The sequence below is a fragment of the Mustela erminea genome, chromosome 1 (genome assembly GCF_009829155.1).
Source record: "Mustela erminea isolate mMusErm1 chromosome 1, mMusErm1.Pri, whole genome shotgun sequence".
NCBI classification, from domain to species: Eukaryota; Metazoa; Chordata; class Mammalia; order Carnivora; family Mustelidae; genus Mustela; species Mustela erminea.
Window position 1 is genome coordinate 128,736,462 of NC_045614.1, and position 22,903 is coordinate 128,759,364.

Genomic DNA, 22,903 nt, shown 5'->3' on the forward strand with positions numbered 1-22,903 from the left:
TCTCAGTGCATTAAGGCACTAGCCTTATCTCAGCTTTCTCAATGCTCATTGTATCTTTACTAAGGTCCCTAAACAGACAGACCTTCCTGGACATGAATCGTGTTCCAGAAGTATTCTTGTCTCTTCTTTCTATTTTATTCCAGGCATTAACATCCCAATACAAATAAAATCTCCCATCATTGTTTTATTCCCTTAGAACCATTAGATTTTGCTTGCCTCTGATAAAATATGACACAGCCCATGAAGATCATTTAAATTTTTTTAAAGGTAAAACTAATAGTTAAAAACTCTATATATTAGCCAATAAAGTCCTAAATTAGAAAATCTTTATTTTTATCAGTTGTGCAAACTGTGTAAAAAAAAAAAAAAAAGCTCATACATGATAGAGGTTTATTTCTTGCTCATATAAAATAGAAAGTAGATCTTTTTAATTGGTGGGCAGCTCCAAGTGAGGATTCAGGTGCCCAGGGTCCTTCCTTCTCCCACCTTCTATGATTGTCATGCATCAAGCTAGTATGAGGAGGGAGAGCATGAAGGAGCACATGGGGAAAGTTGCCATGCGCCCGGCTCGCATTCTGACTGCAAGGGCAACTGAAAGTGTGCACAGGTGTCTGCCCAGAAAACAGTCTCATTCACAATCCTCAGCATTTAATGGTAGGGCAAGTTCTCTCTTGCCTAATAAACCAACATATTTCATTTCATAGATGAAGGAGCGTCATGCGCCTAATAATGTTTTGTGTGTGTTTTTTAAGATACTTTATATATTTGAGAGAGAGAGACCGTGAGAGAGGAGAAAGTCAGAGGGAGACGCGGGCTCCCTGCGGAGCTGGGAGCCTGATGTGGGGCTCTGTCCTGGGACTCTGGGATCATGACCTAAACTGAAGGCAGTCGCTTAACCAACTGAGCCACCCAGACACCCCAGTGTTTTGTGTTTTGCCTTAACTGCCAGAAGATTGAAACTTAGTTTTCAATTGGTACCACTATTCTTCTTTTTTTTTTTTTAATTTTATTTATTTATTTGACACAGAGAGAGATCACAAGTAGGCAGAGAGAGAAAGAGAGAGGAGGAAGCAGGCTTCCCACTGAGCAGAGAGCCCGATGCGGGACTCGATCCCAGGACCCTGAGATCATGACCCGAGCCGAAGGCAGAGGCTCAACCCACTGAGCCACCCAGGTGCCCCCGGTACCACTATTCTTAACACAGATTTTCCTGAAACAATTATCTGCTGTTTTTATTATATGACTCGTGTTCTTTTATCTTTACTTTAATGGTTCAACTGCCTCCATTCCTTCATTGTAGCTGAACTAAAACTCTTTCTAGAAATCAGTGGAGGTAAAAATGATGAATACAAATTTATTATCTTTCAAGTGTGGTAAGATTTTACAAAGCACTTCTATAGGTATGCTTCTATTTGATCCTCTCACCAGCCTGGAATGTAGGCGGGGTAGACATTTTTATTTTCCAGTTACACACAAGGAGAGTGAAGCTCAAACATATTTAATTGAATTACTCCTTGGGGCAGAGCCAGGGCTCAGGGATGGATTGTCATCTTTCCAGCCCATTATGTGGCATCACTCCCACTGGCCGTAAAGCAACCTCTCTTTGAAATGTTGCTTTAAGGAACAGGAATCCAATAGAATAAGGACTTCATTAACAAAAGAAGCCTGTTAAGTGGATAGCACACAGGCGCTCTGCCCTGGTAACTTGGAATTAACGTGCAATCAGCAAATAATCAACAGCTCCTACAATAAATCAATGCAGAGAAAAGGTGAAAGAAAAAAAAAGAAAAGATAGGAATAATCTATTGCTTTTTAAATTATCTTTTCCATTCTAAAGGCATCTCAGTGGAGACTTGTGAGAAGGTAAACAGGTAGAGCTTAATCTATAACTCTATTATATAGTACCTTGTGCATTCAGCAGCCTCAGTCAATTCATGGCCCTCTAAACAAAGGCAGCAGCAGGTCAGAGAATGTCTCACCCCAACTATCTTAGTGGAATCGAAAAACCCATTTTTGATGGCACCAGAAAATCAGCAAAGCTCTGCACGTCCCCTTCCTCCCCTCCCCGAGAATGAAGGTGATAGCATGAAGCAAATCCAATACCACGGCGGCTGGCACAATCGGAAATGATAGGGATTCTTTGGAGGTTTTGCCTGACTTGCTAGCATTCATGGCTGAGGTTAGCAAATAATGTCATCACCAAAACACAAGTGAGGGAAGTTATGTGTCAACACACATGAAAAATTGCTCTTCTTGAACACTGCTGACTTTGTGTTGAATTTCATGACAAGTTCTAACAGCTTTATGCCCCTTCCAATTTCTTGGTGTGCTTTTTGGAGCAGGTGCTTATGAAAATTGATCGGGATCAGAAAGGGTGATGAAGAGTGCTTTAGGTGAACAAATATTTTAACCTTGAGCTTTGGCTAGGACTGGAGCAGAGAAAGCAACCAAAAAACTTGTAAAGGTGAGGGAAAGACAGCAGAATGTCTGATTCTATTCATTTGTAGAGCATTAACTTTGCCAGACCTGTAGACCAAGGGCACGACCTACTTTTTCAAAGTTCCTGAGAACCAAAAAGAAAGAAACATGAAGAAAACAGACAACTAAAGAACTGCAGTTTGTGCCATTTTGACCGCACACTTGTCATTTGTTACCAAGTATAGCATACTCGACAATAACACAAGACTCCATCAGCTCCATTGTTAGAAATAAGAAGCCTCCAGATTGTCCCTTGGTGACTGCCAACATTTCCCCAAGGCTTTGGCTTCAGACCTCCACAAGTCCCTCAGGGTCTACTTCTCCCTCATCATGTCTTCCTACCATTTCATGGATGTAACTTTGATTAAATCTTGACGCTCTGGACACCAGCATTCTCTGCTGAGGACTACCAAGGACACTCTTTTCCTCTCAATTCCTCCGCCTTCCATGTGTGCACAGTCTTCCCGAATTCTCTCAACACTTCCGAGACCAGGCCTGCATTGACCAATATGGTGACCATGAACCACAGATGGTTATTTATTTGTTTATCTAATTTTTTAAAAGTATTTATTTATTTGAGAGAGAGAGAGAGCAGCAGAAAGAGAAGCGGGGGAAAAGAATCTCAAGCAGACCCTGCACTGAGTGCAGAGGCTAGCACAGGACTCAGTCTCTCAACGCTGAGATCATGACCTGAGCCGAAATCAAGAGTCAGACACTTCACCGAATGAGACATCCAGGCGCCCCACCACATGTGGTTCCTTAAAGTAAAGTGAAACAAAATAAGAATTCCATAAAATAAAAGATGCCATCGCTCACAGGCACCAGCCGCTTTTAAACTACTTAGTAGCCACATGTGGTTAGTCGCTATCATATTGGATCGTTAGGATGATAGAACATTTTCATCACTGCAGAAAGTCCTGTTGGACAATGCTGTTTTGTTTGGACCCTTTTCATGGCATCCTACTAACTTGTTCCATTTCCTCATTTTGACCACATTTATATGGTCAAGGGGTTACTCTTTCTGTACACGTGCCAGACCTAAGGGCCTGGAGGCCACATCAATTCTTGGCCCTAGACACACAGAAAGATATTTTCCTTCACTCTCATCTAAAACTTATTTTTCTACCCTTTCCCCTAGTACTGTCAAGAATATATAACACCTATTCCTTTCAGGAGAATTTGTACCTCCTCGTGCAATCTGGTCCCACCTCCCACAGGTGTTGGGTCTGGATTTATGGTTCCAGCCATTAGTCACAAAATTATCCAGCACTGGAACTTTACCCAAATTATTTAAGTCATGATGGTCATATTTAGTTACTTGAATGATTTAACAGTAGTCCTGTCATAGGACTTAGTCAAGTGCTGGGCTCAGCATGGAACATTCCTGTCCTGTCCCCCACAATTTCTCAGCAAACTCCGATGTCCTATTTCAATACCATTGTCTCAAGAAGGTCCTCTTTCACCACCTACACTAAATTAGCACCTTACCAGGTTTCTTTTCACTCTTATTGTAGCTTTTTGCATGTTCTTTTTGTTGTTCTCATTGCAGATGCCCTGAGGACAAGGCTGTTACTTGTTTAAAGGCATGTAGAAGGGTCAGGCAGGCAGAGGGAAGTCAGATGAGAACCCTGGATGCCAGAGCGTGGAGAACCATGGATGCAGCTGAGCTGTCTGGAGGAGAGAGCAGAGTGTCTAAGACTGAGCTCAGGGAAATTTTTCAAGGAGGTAGAGAAACAAGTGGAGTGGGTACAATAAATAAAGAAGCAGGGTCATTTCTTGGAAACAGATGGGAAAGAAAACAAGATTATAGCCAATGAAATACAGTTTCACTCATCTTTCTGATTCCTGTTTATCCAACAGTCCCTTTGTTAGTAAAGCAAAGCAAGGTTAGAAGGAATACACTACTCTCATTGTAAAAAAATTGAATCACACATCAAAGTCCCTTTTACAGTTGTTCTGGTAACTGCTCTCATGTTGCACCTTTCCAGTGCATTTTTATTCATTTCTACCCATTAATGCACATACACATATCACATTGAGTTCTATTCTATCATATATTTTATCATATATTATGCACTTAAGGAAAAATGCCACACAAATGACTGCTAATCATGTGAGTGGATCCTCAAACTTATCAGGAATTTGATTTGAAACTCTAATAAAAAAAGAAGACCTTACTTTGCATTCATCAGCTTGGCAATATTAAAAAGGTTATTAATCTATACTCTTGGCAAAGAATCCAGGAAATGGGTACTATTACTGAGCCTATGAGTTGTCAAAGCTTTTTTGGTAGACAGTTTTCCAGAATGTACCAAATATAAAATGTATCAAGTGTTTCCTTTTTAAAGGAGCAATTCCAATTTGATATGCTATCCTAAGTAATGACATGTGCAGAAAAATATATAAGTATAAGAATATTCATTGTGGGGTGCCTGTGTGGATTGGTGGTTAAAGCCTCTGCCTTTAGCTTAGGTCATGATCCCAGGGTTGTGGGATCAATCCCCTCATCAGGCTCTCTGCTCTTCGGGGAGCCTGCCTCTCCGCCTACTTGTGATATCAGTCTCTGTCAAATAAATAAATAAAATCTTTAAAAAAAAAAGGGAATATTCATTATAATATTCTCAGTAAAATGGACTATTTAAAACAGCCCAAACATTTGTCAGTAAGTGAACAAATAGGTTATAGTATGTGCCTACTACTCAGCTATTAATAAGAATAAGGCAGGCATATAAAATTGTTAAGATTTACTGTTCAGTGAAAAAACAGAAAATTGAAAAACAGTGCATAATCATATTCTAAAATGAAAAATGTGTGTATTTGTGTGTATCGAGGTCTCAATTATGGAAAAATAGAACTGTGCTTGTAGCTGGGTAGGCAGAGCAAATGGCTTTGTGGGCACCTTATCTATACCATAATTCAGTCCAAAGATAAATGTCATTAAAATGTCAATATATCTTAATAACCTACAAATTCTGTGGTACGGCTCTAAATGTGTGTTTAACAATGCTGAATTTAAATAATACTGAATTAAAAAGTGATGCTTTTTATAAATACTTTGATTATCTACTAAGTAGTGCTTCTTCATCAACTTCCTTTCACTGAGTTTTAGTGTTAAGAAGAGAGAGAGCATAGAGACCTAATTTATTGTCTTCATTTTACAGGCAAGGAAACAAAAATCTAAATGAAGGGATTTGTCTATTTCCATTTGAGTTTGGGCGGAGCCAGAACATTGTTGAGAGTGGTCTGATACCCATTCTTGTCCCTTAAACTTAGAAATAACCTTAAACTTAGACTTCTTTCTGATTTTCCCGCATTTTATACAGTATCACTCTATAACTTGACCATTGTTCATTACTCTGGCCTCTTTCTCAAACTTGAAGTTATTAGTAAAACAGATGAGCATCTCTTCTGCAACATGGAAGAGCATATTAAAAATATGCTCATTCATTCATTTCCTCATTCTAACAACAGGCACTTACTGATATCTATCCCGAGGTGGTTGAAAACCACTTCGAATCAGACCTTCCCTCATAGAAGGGTAAACCAAGGCATGAACTCACAGTTATTCTGTTAACTACTTAGTCCTCTGAGGAAATGAACAGTGCTGGGGGAACACATTGCTTATATTGGGGAGGGGCCTCCTGGAAGACTTCCTGGAGGAAGTAACATCCAAGCTGCCATCTGTGGGAAGGGCATCACTCTGTCAGGTAAATGTTGGTTGGGAGATTAGTTTTCTTTTCCTCTTTCTTTCTTTCTTTTTTTTTTTTTTTAAGATTTTATTTATTTATTTGAGAGAGAGAGAGAGAGAACAAGCAGGGCGAGGAGAAGAGGGAGAGGGAGAAGCAGACTCCCTGCTGAGCAGGAAGCCAGACATAGGGCTCAATCCCAGGACCCTGAGATCACAACCTGAGCTAAAGGCAGATTCCCAACCACTGGAGCCACCCAGGCACACAAAGGGAGATGAGTTTTCTAGAAAGAGGATATGAAGTGCAAAGTTTGATTGGGCAGAAGTAGTTTCATGCTTTCAGGCATCCATTTGCCTATGTCTTTGTTAGTCATGAAATTTTAACTCCATTTAGACTGATGAGCTCATGAATCGTTGATATCCTACTGTAAATGAAAATTAAAACTGACTAAAATTCGTTGAGGCAAGAAAAAAAAGGCTATATGAACCTTGGCTGGCAGAGTAGTGTCTGCTGTTCTGTTGTTAAGTCTCTCATGAAAGTTCACTGGTAGGTGAACATTGCAGGGCATGATTTAAACTGATGCATCTGTTTTGAAATAGCATATCTAATCTTCTGCTCCAGAAGATGTTCACAGGGTTTGACAGCAAACGCTAATACATATTCATAACCTATAGGCTTCGGAACCAAGGGAAATTGAGGCAGGCGTAACAGAACGAAGCATGAGAAAGCAGCATGTTAATTTTAAATTTAATTATAGAGATAGGGGGAAAGGGTGCATTTTGATAGTGTGTACTCATTCAGCCGTCATGGAACATTACCCAAAAATCATGCCAAATATTTGACAGAAGAAATATTATTTTCAGTGAAATGCTTGATAAAACTAGCAGGTCCTAGGGAAAACAAGATTCTGAAACTCTATTAGAAACTATTTTTCATGTAGAGAAAAAAAGACATTGCAGAATTCTAATGATAAGAAAGAAAAAAATAAAAAGCTTTCAAACTAAGGAAGGGTTTCTGGTCCATGAAAGATTTCTGTTTATGGAATGCTTTTGACATGCATATATGCTAAATTCAGTTTGAAATTAGGGAAGAGAATAATTAGCGTGATTTTTGTGTTCCTATCACTTATGGTAACCCAACACCATGTGCATTCATTGTGACCAGCACACTGAGGCTTTCTACTGAAGTGTATTTGAAGAGCACAGACCTTGGATGCTAAGTGCTTAAAATAGTGTGTGGCATGGAGCACGTACTTAATAAATATTTGTTGAGTGAATGAATAAATAAACCTACCCCATTCTACCTTGTGTGGTGTATAAGCTCAATATATTTTTATTATGAATAGATCAGTGGATGGATGGATGGATGGATAGATACATGGACTGGTGAAAGTATCCCTGTAAGTGGTTCTATTTGACATTACTTTTCAGAATCTGGAAGCTCGTACTCATCAGGAGTGAATGGGGGCAGTGAACTCTGTCAGTGACATGTTAACCCACTGCTAGCTTTGGTATGGGAGAAAATCCCTAGATTTTCTCAGCAAATTGGATTGTTGTCTCTCTGTAGTTTCTAACAGGGCCTTGTAGTCTTTTCTTGGGCAAGTCCTTATTCACAGAGTAGGGAAAAAAGGAGAAAAACTTTCTTTCCTCATTTCATTATAAAATATTGCTATAGGAAAAAATTAAGGAAAAAACAAATATAAACAACATTCCTAAAAGTTGGCAGAATTTAAAAGGATTAAATGTCGGCTCTGAGAATGTATTGCTTCATTTTCCCAGCAAGTATGTAAATGTTTAGGCTTACTAGAATTATTTCTTAGCAACCAATTGGTGAGTCTTAAGATGAGTGAGCTCAGTGAGGGTTTTGTGTAGTAGCAGTCTCATACTTTGTTGATGGAAATGTAAATTTGTTCAACCCTTTGGAAGAAGATTTGGTAAGATATATCAAAAGCTTTAAGAATGTTTAAATTCTGACTCAGCAATTTCTGTTTCTAGGGAATTTACCTCAGGAAATAATTGGACAAGTGACCAAAGATGTATGTATTGGAAAGTTCATTGCAGGGCTATTTGTATAAAACAGCAAAACGTTGGGAACAATTGAAATTTTTAATAATGGGGCCATAAATTGCATGTCTTCTCCATAGAATATTGTACAGCCATTAAAAATGATGGTAAAGACCAATATATATTGTATAAGGCACACTTCCACAGTTTGTTGTAAAGTGGAAAATGCAACACACAGAGATATGTATATCATGACACCATTTGAAGAATAATACACAGGTATTTATCTTTCTGCCCAGAAAAAAAAAAAATCTGACATGTTGATGGCATTATGGAGGATTCTAAATTTTTGCCTTATGTTTTGTATTTTCTTTAATAAATTGATATGAATTATTTTGTGTGAAATGAAATTTTAAAAGTGTATTGGCATACTTACGCTTTGCTATTTGAAAGTACATGATCTCAATTTTAAAAAAGGCTGTCAAGTTTCTTACAAAGGGTGTATTTTTGGAAGTTTGCACTCAGGTTTAGTGCTTAGTTTTCACAGAAGGTACAGTGAAATCTAAATCTTATAAATCTTAAAGGCTGAAGGGAGTTGTACAGAGTCCATGGTTTTTATTTTTATTTTTTTAAAGATAGCTCATGAGAACTGATTGTATCTCCAGAAAACGTTTTCTAGGCAAAAGGAAAGGATTTTTAGAATATTCTTTGAAAGGTTTTCAGGAAGACAGGAAGATTTTCTAAATGTCTAAAGTTGTGCCCAGTGAGAGAATCAACCAGATTTTCCAAGTGTATTAGCTTTTTTGCAAGAACAGTTGGAAATGATGCTGGTTTATTATAATGATCAGTAGTTAAATAGACATAGCAAAATAAACATGCAAACATCATCTTATAAGGGCTGCATGAGAATATATTTTCTATTAGATAATATATTATTCATTTTTATTATAAATGAAGTTCTAAGAGATGCTGGGTCACTAATTTTTACCTCCAAAAGACCAGAGAATCTTGGCTAATAGAAGTGAAAAGGTATACTTTCAAACATTTAGGAGTTTTTGTTTGGAAAGTCTACATTCAAATTGGAACAAATTGTCTATGGGAAGAACGTGATATTAAAGCCATACTTCTTATTAAGTCCAATTAAAATTTCAATTGAAGGGACCGAGAATTAATTATTTTATGCTTTTGTTTTATAATGAAATCAAATTTCCTAAACTCTTAGTATTTCCCTAGCTATACTAAATATAGGCTTGTGAATCTAGCTTGCTGTGGATGTGACTTCAACAACAACTTAAAGTTGGAATAAAATTGTTTAATGTGAAGATAGCCTTATATCTAGATTATCTTATTAGACCCTAATATAAACCCTGAGAATTGTTATCACTGACTTACGGTCACGCAAGTATTATGTAGCAAATTCAAACATAATAACCAGATGTTAACTAAATTGGTATTAATTTAGAGATATATGTATACTTATATATACATGTATTTTTTTTTTTCTAAAGATGGTTCAAAGAAAAGTTCTTTTCGCATTCAGTACTGAATCTAATACAGGTTGAGAGTTTATCTCAACTAAATCATAGTATATGCAAGCTCATTTTTAGATCGAGGGACTGTCTTATCTTTCTTCCTGTGGAGTTACCGTCTACCAAGAAGTCCAGGATAGAACCTCTGGCTCACCTAAAATTCATAAAGTAGGAGAAGTGGCTTACAGGGGTGCCTGGGTGGCTCAGTCAGTTAAGTGTCTGCCTTCGGCTCAGGTCATGATCCCAACATCCTGGGATCGAGCCCGTGACAGGCCTCTTGCTCAGTGGAAAGCCTGGTTTTTCCTCTGGACTCCCCACACTCCCAGCTCATGTTCTCTCTCTCTCTCAAATAAATAAAGAATTAAAATCTTATTTTTTAAAAAGTGGCTCACAGTGACAAAATGTTGGTCTTGCCTGGATGAAAGAATTTTTGTTTCTGGAAACATGTAGATAAACTTTACTTTTGCTGGGCTCACTTAGAACCATTTCCTGTCTGAGGAAGAGCCAGTGAAACCATGTGCACAACTGATATTTCATATGAAGCCCGAAACTAGTATCTGCTGCCATGACAGCAACGGTCAGCAAAACCCAGAGCTTCACGTGATCCTGTTCGCAGTCTCCTTCCCATGTTCTTTGGACCCACTGAGAAGTCTCTTAGAAGCATCTAGTTAGCAGCTAGCCACGCTTGATAGATAGGATCAATGAACTAAAATTAGTAATTATGTACACTTCCTTACACACACACACACACACACTCGCATCAACAAATGAATTTAGCTAAATTCTTAGAGAAGGGTCATTGCTAACATGATGACATTGTATATAGAGAGTCCTGTTCTTTAAACTAGTTAACAGGAAATTAGCATTTATTGAGTATAAATGTGTTATACTCACCTTAAATTATCCCGTGTGGTTTGCATAAATTATCAGCTAATCCTAATAACAACCCTAGCAGTTAGTTTGCATTATCCCTATTTAGAGGCCTAACAACTGAGGCTGAGGCTTGGAGCTCTACCTGCACAGCCACACAATCCTCCTGGCACCATGTGTGATGTGCATAATATAATGGAATGAGTGAATTAATTCTCTTCCCAGGACATAAGTGGGAACCACTGATAAAATGAGCATTAACTGTGTGGTAAAATTAAATGCATGAGTGCTTTTAAGTTTGTGTAAAAGATCACATACTTTCATTGTACATTGAACTAATTTATTAAACCTGGAATATAATAGAACTAATAAACACAAAACACATACTGATCAAGGCATAATGCATTTTGAAACACATTAGAAATTTTTAGTAAAAACAAATTTCTCAATTTTAGCCGAAGGTATGGCAAAAATTGGTTTTATTTTCAAACTTAGATCAATGAACAATCAATAATAGAACTGTCCAGTATATTATATAATTGCTCTTTTCTGTCAAACTTCGTAAATTAGGAGTATTTCTCAAATCTTCTCCCAGTGCGTATTGGCATTATTAATGCACAGGAAATTATATAGTTGGTTGTGTATGTTACTTTGGGGAAGAAAATTTGTTGTCTTTGTTTATGGTCCATTTGCAATTCCTATTCTAGGATATAAAAAAGACTTATTTTGGTATTTATCAGTCAAAACAGTTTCCTGTTCCTGAAAAAAAAGTCACTAACTCATAAGAAAATACTCTGAGATTCAGCTTTATAATGTTTTAAACATAATATAAGATAATAACATAAATATAAGAGACTCATTGATGTCATTATGTAACAGTTTTGAAATGAAAGATCAACATTGACTTATCGTTCAGAAACAGTTTGCAGTTTGGCTCAGATGGAGTGTTTTGAGGATCAGATTTCTTTCTCCACACGTGAAATCTGGGTCACTGAAAAATTTCCATCTCTCTAAACTTTTTGGACTAAAAATAATTTAACAAAGAAAAGAGTGATGGACTTCTGAGTAGTTCAAAGGGCTGGATACCAATTATTTCTCCGAAAGTTAAGTCAATTAATTAAAAGCCTAGACCAAATTCTATTAAACACTTGATTACTTAGTTTTTGCACACATAATACCTTGGTTCATCTTTTTTTTTTTTTTCAATTAAACCTTTATATTTTTAGAGTAGTTTTAGATTCACGACAGAATTAAGGGGAAAGTAGAGAGATTACTGGTATATCCCCTACCCTGAAGCATGCCCAGCCTCCCCCTTTATCCACACACCCCACCAGAGGGGTACGTTTGTTACTATGGATGAACCTACCTTGACATATCATAATCACCCAAAGGCCGCATTTTACATTAGGACTCATTCTTGGTCTTGTACATCCTGTGGGGTTTGGACAAGTGCATGTTGACATATATCCACCATGATGGCATCATACAGGGTGGTTTCACTGCCCTGAAAATCCTCTGTGCTCTGCCTATTCATCTTCCCCACTCCAACCCCTGGCAACCATTGAACGTTTTACTGTCTCTATGGTTTTGCCTTTTCTAGAATTTCGTGTAGTTGGAATCCTACCACGCAACCTTCTCAGATTGGCTTCCTTCACTTAGTAGTATGCGTTTACGTTTCCTCCAGGTCTTTTCATGGTTTGAGAGCTCCCTTCTTTTTAGCACTTTTTAACAGAATATTCTGTTCTCTGATGCACCTAATTTATTCATCCATTCACCTATTTAAGGACATCAACTTGGGTGCTTCCAGGTATTGGCAATTATGAGTAAAGCTGCAATAAACACCCTGAAGCCCCAAGTTTTCAGTTCCTTTGGGTTAATACCAAGAAGCATGCTTGCTGGGTCACATAAAAAGAATATGATCAGTTTTCTAAGAAATCACCAAACTTGTCTTCCAAAGAGGCTGTATGATGTTACATTCCCATCAGCAATGCATGAGAGTTTCTGTTCTGGATCCTTGTCGACATTTACTCTTGTCAGTGTTCCAGATTTTGGGCCATTCTAATAGGGTGTGTAGTGACATCTTGATGCTTTAATTTGCATTTCCCTGGTGACATATGATGTGGAGCTTCTTTTCATAGGCTTTGTGCATATCTGTTTACCTTCTTTTGTGAGGTATGAATATGTACACTGGAGGCTGAAATCTTTTCCCCCTCTGTTCATGTCTGCAAAAGACCATGAAAGTGTCTCCAGTATTAATTTTTTGGGTTATAAATAAATCTTAGCAAGTAGGTAAACTCACAAATACAAAAACTGTGCATAATGAGAGTATTATATATATTTTTAAGATCTTACTTATTTGACAGAGAGAGGATCACAAGTTGGCAGAGCAGCAAGCAGAATGAGGCAGGGGAGGCAGTTTCAATCCTGACCTGAGCCAAAGGCAAACGCTTAACCTACTGAGCCACCCAGGCATTCCTCAATAGTAATAATATTAAAAATATAATATTCTCAGGGCGCCTGGGTGGCTCAGTAAGTTAAGCCTCTGTCTTAGGCTCAGGTCATGATCTCAGGGTCCTGGGATCAAGCCCTACATCGGGCTCTCTGCTCAGCGGGGAGCCTGCTTCCCCCCCTCCCCCGCCTGCCTCACTGCCTACTTGTGATCTCTGTCTGTCAAATAAATAGCTAAGTTCTTAAAAAATATATAATATTCTTATTATGAACAGTTTTTATATTTGTGAGTTTGCCTACTTGTTAAAATTTATTTATAACCCAAAAAATTAATACTGGAGATACTTTCATGGTCATTTGCAGACATGCACAGAGTGGAGAAAGACTTCACTTCACTGTACATATTCCAGAGGGAGGTCAAACAACATGACACTCTGCCTTTTTATTCTAGCCCTCATTCTCCAAACAAGTATCCTATTTGTGGTCTACTTAGTGCCAGGTTCTTTTCCCATTTTGTGTTTTCGTTGGTGACTTCACTGTTCAAAATGGTCCCCAGGTGTGCTGGTAAAGTTCTGTTTAGTGTTCCTAAGTGCAAGAAGACTATGATGTGCCTCATGGGAAATATATATGTGTTAGATAAGCTTTGTTCAATTGGTCATGAATTCGGTATTAGTAAATTAACTATATTAAATTAAGTGTCTTTCAATGGAAACCCACAAAACAAATTATGAATTGATTAAGTGATAAAAATATTGTGACCAGAGGCTCATAGAAACATAACTCTGTATTTCCTCTCAAAACTATAGTTCCATATCTACTAATATAAGTATTTGCAAAGTCTTTATAGAGCATAAATACCACTAATAACAAAACTCAATCATATATGGTTTCACCGTCATGGTGTATTTACCATAGTGGACTTCATGCTTTTGGATTAGTTTCAGTGTCATATAATTTTACTGGCCATGCTAAACTCTATTCACCCATCATCTGTAAACCACTATACTAGTTTCCTACTGATGCTATAGCAAATTACCACAAACTTAGTAGCTTCAAACACACAAATGTATTATCTTACTTTGGAGGTCAGAAGTCCAAAATGGGTTTTACAGGGCTAAAATCCACCTGTTGTCAGGATGGCCTTCCATCTGGAGGCTTTAGCAGAGACTGTTTCCTTGTCTTTTCCTGTTTCCAGAGGTGCTTGCACTTTTTGGACTGAAGCGCCACATTACTCTGACTGCTGCTTCTATCATCATCTCAAATCTCTGACCCTCCTGCCTCTGTTTTCCAGTTATAAGGATATTTGTTAACAAAAATGTCAGCTTGGGTGCCCCTGGGTGGCTCAGTTGTTAAGGGTCTGCCTTTGGCTCAGATCATGATTCCAGGGTCCTAGAATCGAGCCCCGCATTAGGCTCTCTGTTCAGCGGGGAGTCTGTCTCTCCCTCTCCCACTCCCCCTGCTTGTGTTCCCTCTCTCGCTGTGTCTCTCTCTGTCAAATAAATAAATAAAATCATTAAAAAAAAATGTCAGCTTGTAGCCCCGTCAATTATATGTTCTCTGGTCCCAACTAACTTAAATAAAGTCCTGTTATAAAGTAAAAGATGTTTGTTTGTCTTTGTGTCTTGGAAGAATTGATGATTAGGTCCACATCTGGGGATGGGACAGTGCTCTGGTACTTATGGATGTGTTCATGGTTGTCTTGTTTTTATTCCTGTTTCTAGCCCTCAGACCCACGTCAAACCATTTGCATGTCCAGAGAAGAGTTTATGCAAAGGATGACAGAGATTGTTGGTTGGGGCACAAAGGAAGAATACGGAGAGCTCTTTGACAAAGTGGATGTGGCCCAAGAGGGCTTCATTAACTGGGACAAGCTGACTTCATTTATGCTGTTAGCACTTTATGAGAAAGATGAACAAGCAAAGGCAACTGTGGTTCCCCAGTGGAAAGACCTTGAATTCCTCCCAGTGAAACACAAGGACACCATTCAAAAAGTAATTTTCTTAAAAAGTTCAAGTCATTATCTGACCATCAGTAAGGAAGGTTTATTGGGAATCTGGGGAGAGAATTTAAAGCTGCAAGAAACACTTCCCATCACTTCAGACGCCACCAAGCTTAAACACCTGTGGGTGACAAGCCTGGTTTCTTTGGAAAATATAAACAAGGTACCAAGTCTTAATAAATGAATTTACTACTTTATTTTTTAAGATTAAAAAAAATTTGTTTATTTGAGAGAGAGAGAGAGAACTCATGAGCGGAGCTGAGGGGCAAAGGGAGAAGACTCCCCACTGAGCAGGGAGCCTGATGTGGGACTCAGTCTCAGGACCCCGGGATCAGACACTTAACCAACTGAGCCACTCAGGTGCCCTGAACTTACTTCTTTAAAAGGGGAAAAATATGATGGGATAGGGCTCCTGACTGTCACTGGCAGTGACAGAGACCTGTAATACCATTCTGTGCCTCTCTTCTGACCTGGAAGGAATATAAGTGGAGCCAAGTGGGCTGCTGGATTTCCTAAACTGTTTTCTTGGGCACCTTTAAAGGACACAGCTGATAGTGACTCAGATTCTTGGCTCCATCCCAAATATGGCCATGCTGCATGGCTGGCTCGTAAGACATTTCTGACTCGCTAGTAGATTCGTGGGTCTATATGCAGAGCTGAGAGGCTGTAACAACGCATGGGCACAACTCAGTACAATTACAGGGAACTGCTTATCTGATTTTAACCACTGTTCTAGTCAGTTTCTTAATTGTGATGGGGAGGGCCCACTAAGTACAAATATCCTCGTATGACTCTACCAATAAGTCAGATAACATATTGAAAGAAAAATCAGTTTATGAGGGGATGATGAAGCTTAAGGAATCCAAATTCTTAGTATTTTATATTAAGCAGATGTCAGACCTTCTATGAAAGTTTTTAAATGCACAAGCAGGCAGAGATAATAGTATTAAAAACCAATATTTACCCTTAACAATTTCCAATTCACAGCCAATCTAGTTTCATCTATATCTCCCCACTTTTGAAACCCAAGATACGCAATTATTTAATCTGTAAATATTTCATCTTCCTAAAAAAAGTCTCCCTTTTTAGTATAAACATAAGAGTGCTATCACATTTAATATCAATTATAATAATTCCTTACAATCATCAAATATTTAGTCATGTCCATATCTTCTTGCCTTATAATTTTTTGATCATCTGTTAATTGCTTGTTAGTTTGTTTGAATCACGATCAGAATAGGATCCAAACCATTGTGAATTGTTGATTGGTCTCTCTTTTTTTTTTTTTTAAAGATTTTATCTATTTATTTGACAGAGAGAAATCACAAGTAGAGGGAGAGGCAGGCAGAGGGGGGGGGGAAGCAGGCTCCCTGCTGAGCAGAGAGCCCAATGCGGGACTCGATTCCAGGACCCTGAGGGATCATGACCTGAGCCGAAGGCAGTGGCTTAACCCACTGAGCACCCAGGCGCCCCTGATTGGTCTCTTTTGATCTACATGTTTTTCTCCACCTCTTCTTTATTGTTGCATTGTTTTATTTTGTGTGTTTTTTTTTTAAAAGATTTTATTTATTCATCTGTCAGAGAGAGAGAGAGTGTGCACAAGCAGGCAGAATGGCAGGCAGAGGCGGAGAGAGAAGCAGGCTCCCAGATGAGCAAGGAGCCCGATGCAGCACTTGATCCCAGGGCTCAGGGATCATGACCCCAGCACTGAAGGCAGCTGCCCAACCGACTGAGCCACCCAGGCGTCCTGCCTTGTTTTGTTTTTGCTCTTGCTCTTTTTGTTAAAGACACTAGGTGTTTGTCCTTAAGAGTTTCCCACAGTCTGGATTTTCTGGACTGTATTTAGATAGAGTTAGTTGTTTAACTTGTTCACTTGTTCCCCATATTTCCAGTATATTGGTAGTCAAATCTAAAAACTTGATCAGTTTTAGAGTGGTTTGTTCTGGAATAGGGGTTCCTCAGTCAGGAGGCACAAAATGGCTGCTCTCTCTTCTTGGGACATTATCAGTTATCACTGACTATTCCTTCATCTATCAATTTGTTTAGAGGTTGCAAGATGATGACTTTCTAGTTTCATGATTTCCTCTTTACAAGCTGAAATACCTCTATAGAAAACTCCCCTTGCCAATTATTTAGCTATAATATAGATCAAATAGAGGCTAATCAACTAATTGACATAGATCAAATGCAGGATAAATGACTAATTCTTTACTTTTATTTACCAGCATTCAAAAATCCTCTAAAGATGAAAAATGGATACTACTATCATTATTGTTATCAGTGTCATTAGAAACTCATGAGTTTAAATAATCTGATTTGTTTCAGTCCACTGAATTATTAAGCCAGCCTTAAAATTGTACCATCTTTGGACACTGGGATGGATACAAAGCAGTTCTGAGTCTTTTCTGATACAACCATATTTGTCTTTGAAAACTTCTTTGCTCTCTGGTACGACAAAATGTTCTAGGATCATCTTGCCTATTTATTATGCCACACCCAGAATCAGCCATTTCTCCAAAGACCTGGGTTCTTTTTAGTGGGAAATGGTATGCTCTAATGCCTTGAACATAAAGAATCATCATCATTATCATCATTCATTTCCTAGGTGACATGCCCTGCTCTATTAATCTTCTCAAGGTCACCATAGCTGGGTATTATTCCCACTTTCAGAATGAGAGTCTAGGCAAGGGGAGGTTGTGGAATTTGCCCCAGGTCACAAAGGATGTAATCAGTGTTGCAAGATTTGTAAACAGAGGCTGCTTGGTTTCAGGATCTGTTTCAGAGTCCTTGCTGCCTCTAGAGTGTAGCTGATGTAGTATCCAGTTCCTTCTTGCTGAGGATCTGGTGTTAATGTTAACTGTATCGATTACAGCATAGTTCACGTCCAGAGTTTCTTTTATATCTGTGTGCAGCACTCTGTTTTATTATCATGTAATATTTGTGTTGTTTTATTGTGTTATGATTATGTTGCATTATTTCTTCTTTCCAGGACTGATGACTAACTCTTAGTCTTTCCTTTGCACTTATTCAACAAGGCAGTTTAAAGAATGTTGCTTTTTTCTTCTTTTCTCAAACAGGTTTATTGAGGTATAATTACATAAAATGCACTGCACAAATTAAAAGTGGATAAAACCAAGCAGATACATTTAGATACTGTAAAAAATCAACAGTACAAAGGAGATAATGAACATATTCATCATCCTCCAAAGTTTTCTTGTAGGTTTTTGTAAAACCCTATCTATCCACTCCCATCTCTCCTTGTCAGGTAGTGACTGATAGACTGTCACCACACAATAGTTAGCATTTTCCAGAGTTTTATATAACTGACATTATACAGTATGTACTCTTTTTGGTCTTATTTCTTTAACTTGGCTTGGTTATTTTGAGATATATCAGTTGTTTATCTTTTTATTGTTGTGTTATATTTTATGATGTGGATATAGCACATCCTTACCAACATTTGGTATAGTCAGGGTTTGTTTGTTGTTGTTTTTTCCCCATCTCTTTATTTTAGCCATTTTTTTTAAAAGATTTTGTTCATTTATTTGACAGACAGAGATCACAAGTAGGCAGAGAGGCAGGCAGAGAGAGAGAGAGAGAGAGAGAGGGAAGCAGGCTCCCCACCGAGCAGAGAGCTGGATGCGGGACTCGATCCCAGGACCCCGAGACCATGACCTGAGCAGACGGCAGAGGCTTAACCCACTGAGCCACCCAGCTGCCCCTATTTTAGCCATTTTAATAGGTTTATATATATATTTTTTATCTTACTATGGTTTGAATTCACATTTTCCTAATGACTCATAATATTGAATATATATTTCATATACTGATTTGCTACCTATATATCCTCTTTGGTGAGGTGTGTGTTTAAATCTTTTGCCCATTTTATTGTTGGGTTTACTTTGTGGAGTTTTGAGAGTTCTTTATATATTCTGGATATATACATTTATCAGGTGGATAATTTACAAAATCTGTATCACAGCATGTGTTTTGTCTTTGTGTTTTCCTAACACTGTTTTTGGTAATATCATTTTCAGATTGTTCATCAATAGTGTGTAGAAGTAAAATAGATTTTTAGAAAATGATCTCATACCCAGCAACTTTCCTGAACTCATTTATTGGTTTTGATTACTTTATTGTTGTTGTTATTATCTAGGATTTTCTATGTTTAAGATCATGTCATCCACTAATAAAGATAGTCTAACTTCTTCCTTTCTCATCTGGATGCTCTTATGTCCTTTCTTGCCCAATTTCCCTTCCTGGAAATTCCAGTGTGGTGTTGAATAGTACTGGTGAGAGTGAACATCCTCATCATGTTCCTGATCTTAGGAAGGATACATTTGGTTTTCCACCATTTCCACCATTAAGTATGATAGCAGCTATGGGTTTTTTGTGTATATCAGGTTGAAGAAGTTTCCTTCTCTTCCTGGTTTATTGAGCTTTTTTTTTTTCATGAAAATGTGTTGGATTTTTGTCTAATGCTTTTTTTGGTATCTACTGAGATAATCATACAGTTTTTGTCCTTTATTGTATTACTATAGAATATTACATTGATGATACTTGTATGTTAAAGTAGCCTTGCATTCTAGTATAAATATCAGGGTTACATATCACGGTATGTACTTTTTTTATAAGTTGTTGAATTCTCTTTGCTAGTGTTTAATTGAAGATTTTTACATCTATATTCATTAGGAAGATGGAGCTGCAGTTTTTTGGTGATGTCTTTGTGTGGTTTTGGTAATGAGATAGTACTGATTTCATAAAATAATTTGGGAAGTATTTCCTCGACTTTTTTTTTTTTTTTTGAGAGTTTGAGAAGCATTCGTGTTAATTCTTCAAATGTTTGGTCGCATTTATTAGTAAAACCATCTGGGCCTGTATTTTCTTTGTGAGAATTTGTTTTGATTATTGTTTCAATTGTTTTACTTACTCTATGTCTGCTGAGAATTTCTATTTGGTTTTGAGTTAGTTTAGGTAATGTTTTTGTCTGGGAGTTTCATCTAGGTTACATACTTTGTTGGCTTTCCATTGTTTATGATATTCTCTTATCATCCTGTTTTGTTTCTATCAGGTCATTAGTAGGGCACTCTTCTATTTCTTATTTTAGCAATATGTATTTTCATCTTTTTTTAAATCTTGGGTTAGCTTAAAGTTTTGCCAATTTTATCATCAAATTTATTTACCCTTTTAAAAATAGTTTTGGGATTTTATCTGACTTGTGAGCGCTACTTAGAGTTTTTATCAACTGATTTTTATGAAAGCCTCTGCTTGCTTTGTAAAACATGGTTTGTAAAGCTTCTGGTATGGCTGTGTGATGCTGTCATCCTCTGTCTTTGTTTTTTCTATGTGATTAATCATCTCATCTCCCACCGATGGAAGAGGTTGGCAGGTGCATGAAGTGGGGATACAAAAGAAAGCATGGTCAAATGCCTTTAATGGGAAGAATTTTTTTTCTTGGTTAGTGTCCAAAGTTAGAATAAAGTGCAGTTGTGCCCCCATACTGTGTTCTGTAATACTGTTAGTGACCCTCAGGGAACAGTGTCTGCTTTGGTGCTAAGATTTGCATGTCTCCTTTGTATACCCATTTCCCTAAATTCATCAGAAATACTTTCTGATTTTCTCTTTGCTACTTTAGATAGCAGTGGCTTTTACAAGTAAAGAGATTTGTTTCTATGATCTGCTGTCCAAAGGAGAATTTCCTTGTCAATATAAACTCCAAGGCCTCAAAGGAACGCCAGTTTGTATGGAATATTGGTATGACCCCCTTGATGCCAACGAATCAGTTCTTTCTTTTGGGGACATAACTGGAAAGGTAAGTGAGGGAAGGAAAGATTGAACTATGGATTTAATCATCAAACTGTAGCTCAGTATAGAAATAGAATACAAAGAGGGTGACCTCGGAATTTATAGATGTGAAGGCCACACATGCTGGACACGGAAAATGTGGATGAGGTAACAGTTCCTTTTCTTGCTTATGAAACCAATCTTCATGTAGTTTTCTTGCCAATTATTAAATACCTAAAGTTATCCCTTAGGACTCTTTCAAACTAATTATTCTTCTTTTCATTCAAAAGCCTCCTCATATCAGCCTCCTGGGTAGTGCTTGTTTCCTGTATCATGTAACAATGGGATAGATGCATTTGAGAAGGCAGCACAGAAACCCAGACATTGGATATGATGATTCATCTTCCTATCACATTCCACCCAACTGCTGCAAGATTATTACTTCCTGAATGACATGAGAATATGCCCATGAACTCTGAAGTAGTCTACTTTGAACAATTTCCTTTCCTAATTGTGAAAACTTTGCATTCCTTGTGTGCTTAATAACAAGTGTATCATAAAAGCAAATAATGAACTGCCCTTGGTAATTGCTTTACCAACATGGTTCTTGTTCTTTTACTATAACTGCCTGCATCCTTTAAATAATACTGAAGAAATCCCCATTAATTCAATATCTATTCCTTATTAATTTTTTTAAAAAAAGATTTTATTTATTTATTTGACAAAGAGAAGGAGAGCGAGCACAACCAGAGGGAGCAGCAGGCAGAGGGAAGAGGGAGAAGTAGGCTCCCCGCTCAGCAGGGAGTCTGATGCGGGGCTTGATCCTAGGACTCTGGGATCATGAACTGAGCTGAAGGCAGACACTTAACCGACTGAGCCACCCAGGCGCCCCTATTCCTTGTTAATCTTAAGGAACATTGGATCTTTTTTTTAAATTTTTAAATTTTTAAATTTTTAAATATTTTTAATAAACATATAATATATTTTTATCCCCAGGGGTACACGTCTGTGAATCACCAGGTTTACACACTTCACAGCACTCACCATAGCACATACCCTCCCCAATGTCCATAACCCCACCCCCCTTCTCCCAACCCCCCTCCCCCCAGCAACCCTCAGTTTGTTTTGTGAGATTAAGAGTCACTTATGGTTTGTCTCCCTCCCAATCCCATCTTTTTTCATTTACTCTTCTCCTACCCCCTTAACCCCCCATGTTGCTTCTCCACTTCCTCATATCAGGGAGATCATATGATAATTGTCTTTCTCCAATTGACTTATTTCGCTAAGCGAAATGTTCATACATCAGATCTTTTACAACAATTACACTGCCCATGTTTGTTTTTCTTTTAACATCTCATTTAAGGTTCAAGCAATTGCTTTCACGATGGCCTTGATTTCCCTGTTTGAGCGTCCTGCTAGTGCACACGAAGATGAGGAAGGCACTGTGACCATTAGCTGGGCAGAACTGCTCTCTGGATATCACAAATGCTGCTATACATTAGAGCATAATCTTCATCATGGAGACTGGGTCAGGCAAGGTACTGAATTTGAACAGTAATGAAAGAAATAGTTACCGTCAATTTCCACATTTATATTCGTTGATGAAAATGTTTGCCACAAAATGTTAGTCTCAAAATCAGTTATTGGTTGTCTGGACAGTCTGTTACTCCTGAACACTAGCAGGAATTTTTTCTTTTCTTTTCTTTCCTCCTAAAATGTAATGCAGTTAATGCAGGAGAACCGTGCACTCAAAACATCTCAAGAGAGAAAATGGTCACAGGATCCATTTAACTTCAACCCAGCTCTGATTCTAAAAATCTCCTCTGGTCACGTCTGGGACTGTTTAGAGACTGTAAGATGTTCCCTCAAAATCACTCCTTTGTTTTCTTCATGTTTTCATGAAAGGGTATTAGTTTGACTATCTTCAAAATGGATCTTCTTAATTTTCTTTTTTTTTCCTCTTTGCTGATATAGTGACTGAGTTCCTCTGATCTAGAGTACTTGAGCAGTAGCTCTCTGTGTGATAGGATTGCTATAAAACAGCATTTATGGAAAGTTAGAACTTTCATAAAACCTTACCACCAGTGAGATACAAAAATATATCTA

The 22,903-nt window shown here is 37.9% G+C and overlaps 1 protein-coding gene across 2 annotated transcripts in view; it reads left to right on the forward strand.

Moving 5' to 3' along the window:
* Nucleotides 1-22,903, forward strand: part of WDR49 (WD repeat domain 49) — a 132,585-nt gene that overhangs the window by 5,146 nt on the left and 104,536 nt on the right. The window contains exons 3-5 of one of the 2 annotated variants that reach the window (XM_032341768.1): nt 14,736-15,176; nt 20,649-20,825; nt 22,161-22,335. In XM_032341768.1, the coding sequence (XP_032197659.1) occupies nt 14,736-15,176; nt 20,649-20,825; nt 22,161-22,335 (793 nt within the window). The remainder of the gene's footprint in view (nt 1-14,735; nt 15,177-20,648; nt 20,826-22,160; nt 22,336-22,903) is intronic. The other variant, XM_032341772.1, reaches the window with a different exon arrangement.